At 38.3% G+C, this 16,981-nt stretch overlaps 1 protein-coding gene across 4 annotated transcripts in view; it reads right to left on the bottom strand.

The window, feature by feature from the left end:
- Positions 1–16,981, bottom strand: part of PALM2AKAP2 (PALM2 and AKAP2 fusion) — a 348,527-nt gene that overhangs the window by 254,200 nt on the left and 77,346 nt on the right. For all 4 annotated transcript variants that reach the window (XM_070742416.1, XM_070742413.1, XM_070742415.1 and 1 more), the window contains exon 3: positions 8,800–8,930. In XM_070742416.1, the coding sequence (XP_070598517.1) occupies positions 8,800–8,930 (131 nt within the window). The remainder of the gene's footprint in view (positions 1–8,799; positions 8,931–16,981) is intronic.

The raw sequence follows: 16,981 nt of genomic DNA, 5'->3' as shown, positions 1-16,981 counted from the left end.
AGCCTTCCATCCTTCCGAGGTGGGTAAAATGAGGACCCGGATTGTGGAGGCAATAGCCTAGCTCTGTTAAAAAAGTGCTATTGCTAACATGTTGTAAGCCGCCCTGAATCTAAGGAAAAGGGCGGCATAAAAATTGAATAAACAAACAAACAAACAAACAATGGTTTTATAGCTGTCATTTCAGCTTGGAAAAATATTTAATTTGCATTTTTTTAATATTACATTTAAATAATATTAGCTAATTTGCACTTTGTGGACAAATACAAGAGTCCTCTTTGATTATATGCTGCTCAAAAAAAATAAAGGGAACACTTAAACAACAGAATATAACTCCAAGTAAATCAAACTTCTGTGAAATCAAACTGCCCACTTAGGAAGCAACACTGATTGACAATCAATTTCATTTTGTTGTCAGCACATTCAACTTTGTACAGAACAAAGAATTCAATGATGATATTTTATTCATTCAGATCTAGGATGTATTGAATGTTTTCTTTATTTTTTTGAGCAGTGTATATTTTCCCCAATTCGGTAATGTAGTTCTCACATTAAGGATTATATTTCAAAATATTTTTATCAGGGAAAACTGAACACAGAAATGTGGAATGTGGAAAAAAATTAATGAAACTTACAAATTTTTTTCATTATACTTTGAAAACTGAATGGACCTTAAGCTTTTGAATAGAGCAGTGATGGCCGATCTATGGCATGTATGCCACAGGTGGCATGTGGAGCCATATCTGAGGGCACATGAAGCTTTGCCCTATGTCAGCTGATTTTTGGCTTTTTAAAAAATGGGGGTATTCTGTCGGGCTCTCTGGTAGACTCCTCCCAAAAATTCACAAGTACAAAGTTCAGACACACACACGTTTGAAAATTCAAAACAATGTTCTTTATAATGAAAATTCACTTAAACCAAGCCCTCTTTTGGTATAGCAAAGAGCACTTGTCTCCAAACAAACTGGTAATTTGTACAAGTCCCTTATCAGTTCTGTGATACTTAGCTTGCAGCTGTGAGGCAATTCACAGTCCTTCTTCTTTCACAAAGTGAAACACACTTTGCTCTGGTTTAGTTTCAAAGCGGGGGGAAATCAGCACACAAAAAGTCAAAGTCAGTAAAGCAGTCACGAAACACAACGATCAGATAATCCTCCACAATGGTCAAACCCACAGGCTGCTATTTATAGCAGCCTCACTAATTACCACAGCCCCACCCAACCACAGGTGGCCTCATTTTCTTTGATAATAATCTCTCAGTTGTTGTTGCCTATGCATCGCTCTCCGCAAGCATGGCTGTATCATTAACTCTTGTTCTGAATCCAAGGATTCAGAATTGATCTCCTTCTGAGCTTTCTGCCACACTCTCCTCCTCCCTGTCACTCATGTCTTCTTGGTCAGAGGAGCCTTCATCATCAGATTCCACCGGGGGCAAAACAGGCCTGCAGCATGCGGATGTCTCCCCCACATCCACAGTACTTGGGGCAGGAGCAGGGCCAGAGCTAACTACAACAGGGGGGAAGTCATTTTCACCTTCCCCAGGCTTCAGGAAAGCCCCCGGAGCCTGTGGATGGCAAAAACCAGACCCAACAGGCCTACCAGAATTTCTGAAATAAATTTCTGGTAGGCCCCTTGGCCCATTTTTCACCCTCCCCTTCAGGAGGCTTCAAGAGGCTTTCCTGAAACCTGGGGAGGGTGAAAAATGGCCCAATGGGTCTACTGGAAGTCCAGAGGTTTCAGTGAGTCCTGTGGACATGTGTGGGGGTCAGCATGTGGGGGGGGGGTTGTTGTGCGTGCATGCATGGGGGGAGGGCATTGCATTATGGGTATGGGCATGTGCACTTTAGCACCCAAGGAAAAAAGGGTTCACCATCACTGGACTAGAGTAAGGACTAATTCTTACCTAGGAAATAAAAATAAGCTCTGGTGTTAAACAACGTACAGAGAGTTAGTGCCAAATTTGGCAAGCTGGTGCAGACGTTGATGATAAATTAACGGCTTGACAAATTTAGTTATTAAGTAAACATATCTGCCACGTTTTGTTATAGTACCAAGTGTGTATTTTAAAATCCGTATGTGTCACTAACGATTAATGTTTTATGGCTGCATACAAGTCCCACCCCCCCTTTCAAAGCATAGTAATTCATACTTACGTATTTAAAATATAAAGCTTTCCAATGTTGTGCATTCAAATTAAATGGAATATGGGGAATTTCCATATTGTGAAACCCTGCAGATTTTCAACATGATTTTAAAGTGCTGTGAAGGAAGTTGAAGAGGTAAACTCCCAGTTTTCCATGTTATTCCATAAAATCATAAACCATCTTGTGGGGAAACTAATCCCAAGAGACAAACTGAAATTACAGCAAATACTCCATCAAAAATGAAAGTGTTTAAGGAAAGTTCAATGTAAACTATTACTTTGTGTTGTGTAAAAAAAAATCCAACCATCATACTAGGTAGAAGTAGGTAAGAGGTTTAAATCCAGCATGTACATGAGAATTTGCAACTCAATTAATTTCATAAGTAGAGGTACCACTGTATTGTAATATATTGAAGTGTTTCAATTTGGAAAGTCCACTGCAGTTAATGTAAAAAAGATCCAAAAATAAGTTTTAAACCATTGTTTTAAATGGTACAGTGATTAGGATGCATCTTTCTCTTTTCTCTGAGCAGACCTTGGTGCTCTCTGAAGTTTGTTTTCTTGCAGACATTTAATTATCTAACTAGGTAACAGCAACAGTGCAATCTCATTTTAATCAGGCCAGCTGTGATTTGGCCTTGAAGGCTATTTTATTTCAGTGATTGGACTGCCAGCAGAGGTGCCTCTACAAAATTCAATTTGCAAGCCAAATTGTGGGCATTTCTTTATGCTCCTCACTGTTAAAAAAACACTCATGTCCCTTAGCTGCCCAGTTCTAGACAGGTTGCCCTTGCTCTGTGAGCTCCCTCTCAGTATAGATTTAAAATCAAGCCTTGCCTTGTTTCTGACAAATGTTGATGGATTGGGCTCAGATTTAGCATAAATCTGGGTATTTAGCTATCAGGGTAAAAGCTAATCAGAGAAACATCAGAATGAAGCAAAATCCTCCACTGTTTCCTGGCAGAGGACCTCCTGATCTCTAGCAGGTGCCACTTTTGACCAAGCGGAAAACCTTCCAAATGAATTGGAAGATATCTGGTTGCAAACAGATCCAAAGGATCAAAACCACCAGTGATTCCCAAAGTTCCTTCCTTCCCTCCTTCCCTCCTTCTCTCCTCTTTTCAACTGAAGAAGCTTCTTGGATGAAAGTGAAACATTTTCAAAGAAAAACTCAAGAAAGTCCTGTTGCCTTTTGGAAAAGAATTTTTGGGACAACCATAACCTGGATGACTGAAAATCTCCATAGACGTTAGAGATTCCCTTTTCAACGCAATGCAGCGTAGTCCCGAAACTAAAACTCTCCTGTGGCTTATTAAAGATGAGGTTTGGACTCAGGAAATGGGAATCACTTAGATGCAAACTTCATGCATGCTCCCCATGCCACAACCCCCTCTAGGACAGTTGCCGACCCTGTCCTAGAGGAGTGAAACTATTAGTTTTCCTTCTTTACTATATTTAATCATCCAGGCAATCTTTCTCCAGACATGGGAGTTAACAACTTAGCTAAAAAAAATATATCCAAAATTCTCTGAATGACAAATTTAATTTTCTTTATTCAATTTTTGTCCCACACAATAAAAATGTCATTTATAAAACACATAGGCTTTGAGAATATAGTGCATTATTTGTTTATGTAAGTTATTTAATGAATACATTACATTAATGACTTAATGAACTCAATCTGTATAGTCTGGAGGACAGAAGGAAAAGGGGGGACATGATCGAAACATTTAAATATGTTAAAGGGTTAAATAAGGTTCAGGAGGGAAGTGTTTTTAATAGGAAAGTGAACACAAGAACAAGGGGACACAATCTGAAGTTAGTTGGGGGAATGATCAAAAGCAACGTGAGAAAATATTATTTCACTGAAAGAGTAGTAGATCCTTGGAACAAACTTCCAGCAGACGTGGTTGGTAAACCCACAGTAACTGAATTTAAACATGCCTGGGATAAACATATATCCATTGTAAGATAAAATACAGGAAATAGTATAAGGGCAGACTAGATGGACCATGAGGTCTTTTTCTGCCGTCAGTCTTCTATGTTTCTATGTTTCTTATTTGTGCCCTAATAGGACTTTACCAAGTATAAGTGCTTTCTTTCTTTCTTTCTTTCATTCATTCATTCATTCATTCATTCATTCATTCATTCATTCATTCATTTTATTAATTTTATTTATTAGATTTGCATGCCGCCCTTCTCCCAAAACAAATTATTATTAATCTTCTTTAAATATTATTCATCTTCTCTAAATATTATAGGATTGTAGATGGTGTTTCAAAGGGCTCTCCCTCTGAACTTAACAACTTCATAGGGAAAGCATTCTGATAATATACAATTTCCAGAGGATCACCCTGGATATTTGCTTTCAAGTCAGGCCCTAACTCTCTACTCTCTTTCATTGCCATTATCCGTAAATTTTAGTGTGTCTTCTATAATATAATGATTAGAAAACCAAAATTCTAGTTTCCTTAACGGAACTCTTCTTGTCATGTTCTTGTTCTACAGTCTTTCAGAAGAATTTCACTCATATTCTTAACTCTTCTAATAATACTGCTATTTGCTTTTCTTGCCAAGTCTGGAATATTTTCCATTCGTTCTATGGCATTATTCCAGGGGAATTATGTGTGGAAAAAATAGTCAGCATTGCAGCTGGCATTTCTCCCCTACAGTGTCTCTGGAACAATCCTTTGTTCTGTTGTTGTAGCACAATTCTTAAGGTGATATTCTAGGAAAAAGCAAGATGGTAGCCCCAGAATGTACCTCACCATGTACTGCTTGCTGCCTCATCATAGTGGACAGGGATGAGCAAAGAACATACTCTGAGCAGTATTCCTCCAAGATGTGGGGGTCATCCCACATGCCCAATTAAAACAAGCAGGCACATATATTCCTGTATCTTTTCCAAGAAAATCACATGGAAAGAAAACAAAAAATTATTGACAATATATTGCTGAAAATTGGGACCCTCAAGTTGGATCATATACTACCTGCTACTGAGGAAGAACTGAGGATCTTTTCGAGTACTAATGGTATTTATGATGTGCCTAGATTAAAACTTTGTGACATTCTAGTTGCTAATGTTGCCATACAGGAAAAGAAAATCTAAAGCTGCAAAGACAGAATTACAGTAGGAACGTGAAATATTTAGAAGCATAACCATGGAAAGCTCAGTACAGGAAAGAGGAAGTGAAACAACTACAAATTGACCTCTTAAGCATCAGCGGATCAGACACTTTAAATTAGAAAAACATGCTGTTTATTATCGAGGATATGAAATACAAAGAAACATTTTGCTTTTATAGTTAGGGAGGGTATAGCAAGAATGCATACAATGCATTTAATGACTGAATAGTATTGACTGCAATTTGTGAACAATACTTTCATCATACAGATCATTCAAATGTAGGCTTTATGCTCTAAAGATGCATCTATGATCAATTTCAATTTAAAATTGATAGAACATGCTTGTGATTGGAGACTGGAATGCTGAAGTTGGAAAGGTAAGAAAGAAAATGTTGGATTGTATGGTTTTAGAAATAAAAATTCAGCAGGGGACCAATTTATCCATTTCTGCTACTCCAGTAACTTTTTCATAACTAATGCAGTCTTCAAACAATTAAAATTAAATCTGTATATATGATAGAGTATATAGAAATCAAATTGAACACATTATTGCTTGAAAGAAAGAGGAATTCAATTTTTTACGAACGCCATCACTCTACTAAACAAATAATTCCCTCAACACTGTCAGACTTTCTACTAAATCTGCACTTCTATTCTACTAGTTTTTCTCATCATTCCTTTCACCCATTTCCTCCCATGTTGACTGTATGGCTGTAACTTGTTGCTCATATCCTAAGATTTTTATTAATATTGCTTCTTCATTGCTTATTTGACCCCAATGACAATCATTAAGTGTCATACCACATGATTCTTGACAAATGTATATTTTATTTTATGTACGCTGAGAGCATATGCACCAAGACAAATTCCTTGTGTGTCCAATCACACTTGGCCAATAAAATTCTATTCTATTCTAGTATCAAAGACAGGGCCAGGTGCTGACTTTTCTAATCTTAAAACATTTTGCTTTATTAATTAGGAAGGGCATAGCAAGAATGGTACTTCACCTTTCTGATTCTACTGTTAATACTTTATTTTGTGTGACAACAACTACAATGAATTTGTTGTGTCCTGCTCATTTTTAGGCCATTTTTTGCACAGTTCTCTTCTCTCTTATTGTATGTGTGTTGTACTTCTATGTATTTCTATGGCTCTCTGCTTTTATTCATTCCTCGTCTTTTTAGTCTATAAGGACCAATTGTCTGCCTAAAAATTGGAGGTTTTGCACTATTTTACCCCTGCAAGCAGTTCTTTATTCTGGATTCTTCTTCTTTTGTGTCTCTTGCTTAGATTTCAATGCTAATCTCTCTTTCTTTGGCTAGTTTGAAGATATTTTGGAGTCTAATGTAAGAGAAGACAAGTTTTCTCATTTAGCCGAGTGGGTTGGCAGTTGAATTGTAGTTCCAGTCTTTCTAAAGGCAACAAATAAACTCATAGAGAATAAGGCAAATCATACATAGAACATATCCCTCATGTTCTCTAATGGAAGGTCCAGTATATACTGTCTGTCTTTCTATCACCTATCTGATTTGCAAGATAATCAAGAGTTAATTTGCTTTAAAAAATAATTAATAATAATTAATAATAATAATTGAGGTCCTGATATACATTTAAAGAACCATTTTAAAATGTTTTAAAATCTGCCCTTTCTTCTTCTGCAAGTTCCTTCAGTTATTATTTGTGAAGAGTTTAACTAAAAATAAAACAATACACTTCATAAAGACTAGCAGCACTTAGCAACCTTAGCTGATCTCTAAGGTTAAGAAGGTTTGGATTTAATTAATATTTGAATTAATAAAGTGGTATCTGAAGTCTACAATGACTAGACAAAAAAATAAAACATACAGTAGAGAAGCAGCATCAAATGGATGGAGTCAATTAAGAGGACCCTTGAAGCACCTAGTTGGAGAAAGCTTATTATGGACAAAAGCTATGTATTTTGGTTTCTAAGAGTAGACACCAAACTCATGGCATATAATCAATCAATCAATCAATCAATCAATCAATCAATCAATCAATCAATCAATTTATATTTGGGCCAGGGGCCATCAAAAAATCCCAAAGCTCCAAACTACAAGTGATAAGTTTAAAAAATAACTCTAAGACAAAGCAGTGGTAAATTACTTTTATCTTGTCATCAATATAAATTATGTCCACACAAGAGCTGGGGTGGCGCAGCAGGTAGAGAGCTGTACTGCAGGCCATTGAAGCTGACTGTAGATCTGCAGGTCAGCGGTTCAAATCTCATCACTGGCTCAAGGTTTACTCAGCCTTCCATCCTTCCGAGGTGGGTAAAATGAGAACCCAGATATGCTGGCTATGTTAAAAAACTCCTATTGCTAACATATTGTAAGTTGTCCTGAGTCTAATGAGAAGGGCGGCATAAAAATTGAATAAATAAATAAATAAAAATAAATAATTAACAGGATTGATCTTAACTCATGGGAGGTTCCATCTTAGTTTACTTTCACAGTTTATAATACAGTACCAAGTTTAAAACATTGACACGACTTGGTACTAGATCATGTTGCATTATATTAATGCTCTGTTCAGATTGCTATTGTTTTGCCTACTTGGATATTTTTCTCAAAAAGGGATTCGTATAATGAATGATACGGAAATACAAATTTCTGAATAACTATATGAAACCGTAATATGAAAACAAGGAAAGAGTCTTTCTGAGCATGCTTATAAATTAATCTACCAAAGCTTGGATCAACAATCGGTGACAAAAGTGCTAACTAAAGAGTCATTAAAATAATAATAATAATAATAATAATAATAATAATAATAATAATAATAATATATTAGACTTGTATGCTGCCCTTCTCCGAAGACTCATTTCAAGCAAAGAACTGTAAAGTAAGATGATGGTGCACTATCCTAAACAACTTTATATAATGTATTTCCAATATTCTACTAGATTAGAATAAAAACAGAAGATATTTCAGAAACGTTATTATTATGAATCTGACTCTAGTGCTTTTTCTCATTTTCATTGCAATCCTATAAAAATATCTTCAAATCTAACCCCCTCTGATTTTACTTTCAAGAAATATATATTTGTACCCTTAGGCCTTTTCAAAGTCCAACCAGAATTCCTATTTTACATATGAGTTATTTATGCATTTTCTTCTTGATCTTTAGCTAACAAGAGTGCTTTTCTCCAACAAACAGATTGCTAGCCAATTCATACAAGTCCAGCAGCATGCACTATTTTTCAAGCTATCCTACATTTCAAGATCTGATGTGAGTTGCAATTCAGTAACTCCTGGAGACCACATGTTATAAATGTAATTAATAAAACTTATATACTTATTTTTAACCATCCCCCAATGAAATCATTAGTTTATTCATAGATAATGTCAGTAAGTCATTAACCTTGATTTTTGTTTTTTTTAAATTTCCAAGCATTTTTGTTTTTACATCACATTGTTTTGTTTTGCAATACACTGACAGTATAGTTTACAAGAGGGCAAAAAATGAACCTCATTCATTTATCGGAAGGTAAAAAAAAGAAGATGAGGACCTACTTATGGATGTTGCCTTCAAGCTTTTTCACTTTCAGCTCATCTTCTTCTGACTGTCTCTTCCTGGCTTCTTCCTCCGCCGGAGAACTTGCAGGAATTCCCTGCATCAGCCATTTTTCCCGAAGAGCTTTTGACTGGGTGAGAGATAACAGAGGAAAGAAAGAAGGGGGGGGGGGAAGCACACAAGATATTAGAAGTGACATTAGAAGAATTCTGCTCCTAAATATTTGATAACCTTTCTTAAAGCTATGGGTTAGTGCTTTCAGCATTAGACTAATTCATGACTCCCTTAAGGGACTAATCTAGATCCCTGCTCAGCCAAGGTGTCACATCTAATTTATGAACAAAAGGGCTGTTGATTTTATGTCCGGAAATAGTTTTAATTTGTAACAGTAAGAAGACAAACAGATACAATGAATCAACAACTCAAGGACAGAAATTCTGAACTAAGCTGAAGATTTTTAGACTGGAAGGGAAAGAATTACATTAAAAGAGAACAAACAGCACATCCAGCTGGGAAGTAATTTTTAACACAAGCAAACTAGCATGATTAGATATAAAGAATGAAATGAAACCAATGCATGAAATTGTGTAAAAACAACTATGCCTAAAAATGATGCAATTAGTCTGCGGAGACGGGCGGCATACAAATCCAATAAATAAAATAAAATAAAATAATAAAATTAATGGAAACACTCCAAAGAAGTAAGAACAATTACTGACAAGTAATGGTACATACATACTGGCAGTCTATTGGCCCAAACTAGTTGTAAAAGTTATAAAACATATGCCATCCATTACAATGGCTCTGGCTAGCTTACAGAAAGAAGTACAGTATACTGTACATGTTCGAATTTGTAAAATAAGGCAAAAAATGAAAAGCCAATGTTAAAACAAAATTGATTTATTGTTCCAGTGTTTCATGAAATCCTTTCTGGCTATTCTCCATACATGAAAAATTCATGCTTCCTTAGATTCAAAATATTGGAGAAGTAATAGAACACAGGTGACCTTAGTCTTCAGCCTTGTTAACGTATCTATGGATTTTGACCCATAGATACGTTAACAATTATGAGACAAGTCCTAATCGTGTAAGATAATGGTTTACATTTCCAGCAATAAAACTATCATAACTGACTCCTCTTTGATACTATGAGGTATCCAACACATAAGGAATAATGTAATCTGTTGCACTAGCTACTTATTATAGAGCCAGTTTAATGTAGTTGTTAAGGAACCAGGCAACTACAGTATCTGAGGAAATGTGAGTTCTAGATGCACCTCAAGCATGACTTTGAGCCCTAGAAAATAGGCAATTGTTCTGAAATCATGCCAAGAAACCTGCAGGAATCAGTCCAGTCCAGTCCAACACTGGCTGAAAGGAACCCCACAATAAAAAAACCTCCTATATATTACTTTTTAATGAACAAATCTAAATTCAGAGTTTTTTAAAATGTCCAAAGATATTTCACTAGAAGAGCCCTTCACTCGTCCACTCGAAACAGAATATCCTACGAAAATAGACTAACAATCCTGGGCCTAGAAAGCCTAGAACTACGGCGCCTAAAACACGAGTATTGCCCACAAGATCATATGCTGCAACATCCTACCGGTCAATGACTACTTCAGCTTCAAGCGCAACAACACAAGAGCACGCAACAGATTCAAACTTAATACGAACCGCTCCAAACTTGACTGTAAAAAATATGATTTCAACAATCGAGTTATCGAAGCGTGGAACTCATTGCCGGACTCAATTGTGTCAACCCCTAAACCCCAACATTTCTCCCTTAGACTCTCCACGATTGACCTCTCCAGGTTCCTAAGAGGCCAGTAAGGGGCGTACATAAGTGCACTGGTGTGCCTTTCGTCCCCTGTCCAATTGTCTTTCCTTTCTCTCACTTATCATATATATTTTCTTTCTTTCATATATATCCTCTCCTCTAAGTTCACTTTACCCTTATATATATTACTACATGTCTATTTTTCTTCCTATGTAATTGTGTATTGGACAAATGAATAAATAAATAAAAATAAATAAAATATTTGCTTTCCTTATCTAACTTTGCTTTTTTTCTGTACAAAGAAACATACAGTACAATTCTCTTATAGAGATATTTCTCATAATATCTTCCAGGTAACTTCAAGCTAATCCATTTGTTATATTTTCCACATAAAATCACAAGTCAAATACTTAGTGGGTGCTATTTCATTAAATATCCAGCAGCATAATATACACAAGTAGGCCAATTAAAATTAATATAATTTTATCAGAGGCTAAAATATATTGGGATTGATCCTGGCTGATTAACAATGCACATTAACCGTCAGGAAAAATAATTGTTTTTTTTTTTTTAAATAAGTTGAGATAGCTTTTGGAAGAGAAGTGCAGGCTGGCAGGAACTTTCACTTCCCCTAAGCTGGGACGGCTTTGGAAATGAGCGTAGAAGACCCAAGCCTGGCTTAGTTAAACAGACACTGCCATAACCATGGCCCATAACTTCAGCACAGATAGTTCCAGTTCTTTCGGCCTCTCCTAGGCAGTTTTCTCAAGCGACGCACGTTGTCCTAGGAATCAGAATCATGTGCTAATGATTTTAATAAAGCTAAGAAAGGAGAAAGAGGCAGACGGTCACCCTAATAATATCAAGAGAAGAATGGGTCTAGTGGAGCAGTGTTTCCCAACCTTGGCAACTTGAAGATATTTGGACTTCAACTCCCAGAATTTCCCAGCCAGCATTTGCTGGCTGGGGAATTCTGGGAGTTTATTTATTTATTTATTTATTTATTGGATTTGTATGCCGCCCCTCTCCAGAGACTTGGGGCGGCTAACAGCGACAATAAAACAGTGTACAATAGTAATTTGGTATTGATGATTAAAAATCAATTAATATAAAAACCAAACATACATACATACCATGCATAGAATTGTAAAGGCCTAGGGGGAAAGAGGATCTCAATTCCCCCATGCCTGGCGGCAGAGGTGGGTTTTAAGTTGTTTACGAAAGGCAAGGAGGGTGGAGGCAGTTCTAATCTCTGGGGGGAGTTGGTTCCAGAGGGCTGGGGCCGCCACAGAGAAGGCTCTTCCCCTGGGTCCCGCCAGGCGACATTGCTTAGTTGACGGGACCCGGAAAAGATCCACTCTGTGGGACCTAACTGGTCGCTGGGATTCATGCAGCAGAAGGCGGTCCCTGAGGTAATCTGGTCCGGTGCCATGAAGGGCTTTATAGGTCATAATCAACACTTTGAATTGTGACTGGAAACTGATTGGCAACCAATGCAGACTGCGGAGTGTTGGTGTAACATGGGCATATTTGGGAAAGCCCATGATTGCTCTCGCAGCTGCATTCTGCACGATCTGAAGTTTCCGAACATTTTTCAAAGGTAGCCCCATGTAGAGAGCGTTACAGTAGTCAAGCCTCGAGGTGATGAGGGCATGAGTGACTGTGAGCAGTGACTCCCGGTCCAAGTAGGGTTGCAACTGGTGCACAAGGCGAACCTGGGCAAACGTCCCCCTCGCCACAGCTGAAAGATGTTTCTCTAATGTCAGCTGTGGATCGAGGAGGACGCCCAAGTTGCGAACCTTCTCTGAGGGGGCCAGTGATTCTCCCCCCAGGGTAATGGATGGACAGATGGAGTTGTCCTTGGGAGGTAAGATCCACAGCCACTCCGTCTTGTCTGGGTTGAGTTTGAGCTTGTTGACACTCATCCAGGCCCTAACATCCTCCAGGCACCGGCCCATCACTTCCACTGCTTCGTTGGCTGGACATGGGGTAGAGATGTATAACTGGGTATCATCAGCGTATTGATGATACCTCACCCCATGCCCTTGGATGATCTCACCTAGCGGTTTCATGTAGATATTAAATAGCAGGGGGGAGAGGACCGACCCCTGAGGCACCCCACAAGGGAGAGACCTAGAGGTCGACCTCTGATCCCCTACTAACACCGACTGCGACCGACCAGAGAGGTATGAGGAGAACCACTGAAGAACAGTGCCTCCCACTCCCAACCCCTCTAGTCGGTGCAGAAGGATACCATGGTTGAAATTGAAGTCCAAATATCTTCAAGTTGCCAAGGTTGGGAAACACTGTAGTAGAGCACAGGGGTTTTTTTGCATTGAGTTATCCCATATTGAATTGTCCTGTGGCAAGTTGTTCCTTGGCTAGTTATATTGTGTTGAATTGGTTACAGCTTGGTTTTATTTGTTTAGAATGAACTACATTATTCGAGGGTCATTTTTCCACAAGTATTATTATGAAATGAACTATCCTGTATTCCAGTGTTTTTCAACCAGGATTCTGTGGAACCCAAGGGTTCCGCGAGGGGCAGCCAGGGTTTCCGCCACTTAATAAGAAGGCAAGGCAAGGCAGGCCCACCCTTCAATCCCACCCGCTTCTGCAGCGGGGCAGCCTCTTCCTCCATCTCATGTCCGGCAGATCAATCATGCTCAGTAGCAGCAGCCGCCAAGCAGGAGGAGGAGTGACAGTGGCGGCAGCATTGGCACCGACACCAGCAGCAGCGCCCCTCTAGCCCCTTGCTGCAGCAGAGGGGCCAAAGTGAGGGCTGCAGTGGCAGGAGGAGGAAGAGCAGGAGGCGGAGCAGTTGCCTCTCCAGCATCTCTGACGCGGAGCTTCCCAGTCCAGGGCTGAGGCGTGCCAGGCGGCTCAAGGTTCTCTCCTGCTCCTCCTCACGCCTCCTTCCCGTGTCTGCATACATGCTGATGCGCTCAGCCAAGCGGTCAACTCGTTATCTCCCTTTTCCCTGTGCAGGCCATTGTAAGAGAGAGCGCCCTACTACTCCCCTCACGCTCGGGGCCTGAGAGGGCAGGAGGAGTGGAAGGTGGAGCAGAAAGCATCCTCCTCGACTTTGCCTTCACTTCGACCCTCCCACCAATCCCTGCAGCTGCCAAAAAATGGGGAGGGAAAGCGGGTGAGATGGAGTGAACGGCCTCCGCTTATTTCCCTGCTCAGGCCTGACACTCCCGGCGAGGGTACATGGCGCAGCCACTCTCTCTCTCTCTCTCTCTCTGCTACTCTGCAGCCACGGACTCCCACGTGGTAGCAGCACTTGCTGATTCTGCCTCCATCCTCTAAGGCTGCATTACTATTACTATTAGTTTGTCTGTCTGTCTGTCTGTCTGTCTGTCTGTCTATCGATCGATCGATCGATCGATCGATCGATCGATCTATCTATCTATCTATCTATCTATCTATCTATCTATCTATCTATCTATCTATTTGTATGCTGCCCCTCTCCGTAGACTCGGGGTGGCTCACAGCAATAATAAAGACAATGTAAAACAAATCTAATAATTTAAAAAACACTAAAAACCACATTATTAAGAGCAAACATACACACAAACATACCATGTATAAACTGTATAGGCCCGGGGGAGATGTCTCAATTCCCCCATGCCTGACGGCAGAGGTGGGTTTTAAGAAATTTACGAAAGGCAAGGAGGGTGGGGGCAGTTCTAATCTCCAGGGGGAGCTGGTTCCAGAGGGTCAGGGCCGCCACACAGAAGGCTCTTCCCCTGGGTCCCGCCAAACGATGTTGTTTAGTCGACGGGACCCGGAGAAGGCCGACTCTGTGGGACCTAACTGGTCGCTGGGATTCGTGCGGCAGAAGGTGGTCCCGGAGATATTCTGGTCTGATGCCATGAAGGGCTTTATAGGTCATAACCAACACTTTGAATTGTGATCGGAAACTGATCGGCAACCAATGCAGACTGCGGAGTGTTGGTGTAACATGGGCATACCTGGGGAAGCCCATGATTGCTCTCACAGCTGCATTCTGCATGATCTGAAGTTTCCGATCATTCCTATCACCGATCTTTCGTATGACTATGACTGTAACTTGTTGCTTGTATCCTTGTGATTTATATTAATTGTTTCTTGATTGCTTATTTGACCCCTATGACAATCATTAAGTGTTGGACCTCATGATTCTTGACAAATATATATATTTTTTATGTACACTGAGAGCATATGCACCAAAGACAAATTCCTTGTGTGTCCAATCACAGTTGGCCAATAAAAGAATTCTATTTCAGCTTCAGGATGTACAGCTTAATGCAGTGTTTTTCAACCAGGGCTCTGCCATAAATTTGATGACACCAAAGGGTTTTCCTGAAGAAAAAAGGTTGAAAAACACTGCCCTATTCTATACAAGTTGTGCTAACTTTTATTTTTATTTTTTAAATGAGGAAATTTGCCCTTAATCTTGTTTAAGCTTCATTATTGTAATTTTAGTCCTTTCCTCCCAACCTATCAAGGTGGTTTTGAGTATTACTTCTAACCGTTATGAAATCAATTATCCCAATTTTTTTATAACCTGAAAATTCGATAAGCTTCCCTTCAGCTTCTTCATTTAAATCATTAATGGAACATCAGAATAGGAGACCTAATCCTTGTAGAGTCCTGTTTGATACTTTTCTCCAATTTGATGAGGAATTATTAAGGAACCCTCTCTGAAAACATTTTTCAAGATGGCTGTGGATGAGCTTAATTGTCCGAACCACATTTACTTAGTTGCTAATTAGCACATGATGCAGATTTTCCATAAATGCTTTACTGAAGTAAAAATGCAAACGTTTATATCTGCTGTTACATATTATGACAGCAGCAAGAATTATGTATGCACAAAAATGGAATGATTCAAGAATACCAGAGGATAGAGAAATAATTAAGAAAGTATATGATTGTGCAAAAATAGATCAGTTAACTATGGCAATAAATGATAAAAATGACTTGGACTATTAATATATATTGTTTATTATTGCTGTGAGCTGCCCCGAGTGTATGGAGAGGGGCGGCATACAAATCTAATAAGTAAGTAAGTAAGTAAGTAAGTAAGTAAGTAAGTAAGTAAGTAAGTAAGTAAATATCTGGACATTGTGATACAAATGGATAATAAAAAAGGAAAATTGATTTACTATGAAAATGAGTATGATATTATAATATTTGTATAGATATATGATCTTATAGTATATGGATAAGAAGGAAATAGTTGGATGTTAACTTACTTGAAAAATAGTTGGATTTGCATTTGTGTTGATGTTTGTTTGAATGTTGTGTTTGTGTTTTTTTAATGTGTAAAATTCAATAAAAATTATTTTAAAAAAATAAATAAAAGATTTGGTTAAAGTTAAAAATTATTTTTTTAAAAAAATGCATGTTTATGGGATTTCTACAATCTGTCAAAGAGCATGACAGATAAAAAACCAAATTATTATAAATCTGATGAGATTTGTTGTCCACAAATCCATGCTGACTTTGGTAACAATTTCCAAGATTTTTACAGCAGTGTTTCACTATTATTTGCTCTAGAAACTTCACACGTGTTAATATTAGATTGAGAGGTTGGTGTGCTGGATCTTCCTTTTCTCTTTTTTTGAAGATAGAAAATGTTTTGTCCTTGTCCAAGTTTCTGGTATGTTATTGGTTCTCCACACAATGTTTGAGGCAGATGAAATTCATTTTGTCCTATAAAGCAAAGTTTTCAATCACAAGCTTCTGTCCTGGCTCTTTAACCTGTATTTCACAAAGTACTGGTGCATTTTTTTAGTTGGAAGAGGAATATTGAATTTAAAAGAGGGGTTTATTAACTGATAACATTTTACTTTCAGGTTTGTGCTACTTTCTTTTCTGATCTGCCCCTTTTTCATTTTCTATGTACATATTTTGTTTGTTTATCTCAGTTCATCTCAAAGGCCAGTTCAAATTATTTACAATATTGGAAAGCAAATATTAATGACAGAATGTGAAAATCTTTCCTTATTATAAAAGTGGTGCTAACAGCAAAGGGACAAAATGGTTTTTTTGCTGCAGTAGACCTCCAAGAATAGTTAATTTAAAATAATTTTGTTATTGTCATTGTGTGAAATTAAGCAGTTTATAAAATGCCTAGAAAATCTATAGAATGGCAAATATGAAACATCAAGGTATGAAACAATATTTCACATATTTCCATTCTATGCAAAGCCAAAAGGCAACCTGGCAAAGTACAAAATACTCCCACTAAAATTCTAGCCTTCCTCGTTGCAACAAGCAGCTCAATACTGGTCTTTCACTAAGAAAGCCCTGTATTTTATTTTGCATTTCTTCTTTCGTTTTCATATACAGTGATACCTCATCTTACAAACGCCTCGTCATACAAACTTTTCGAGATACAAACCCGGGGT

The sequence above is a fragment of the Erythrolamprus reginae genome, chromosome 2 (assembly GCF_031021105.1).
Source record: "Erythrolamprus reginae isolate rEryReg1 chromosome 2, rEryReg1.hap1, whole genome shotgun sequence".
Lineage (NCBI taxonomy): Eukaryota > Metazoa > Chordata > Lepidosauria > Squamata > Dipsadidae > Erythrolamprus > Erythrolamprus reginae.
This window is presented reverse-complemented; position numbering and strand designations above follow the sequence as displayed.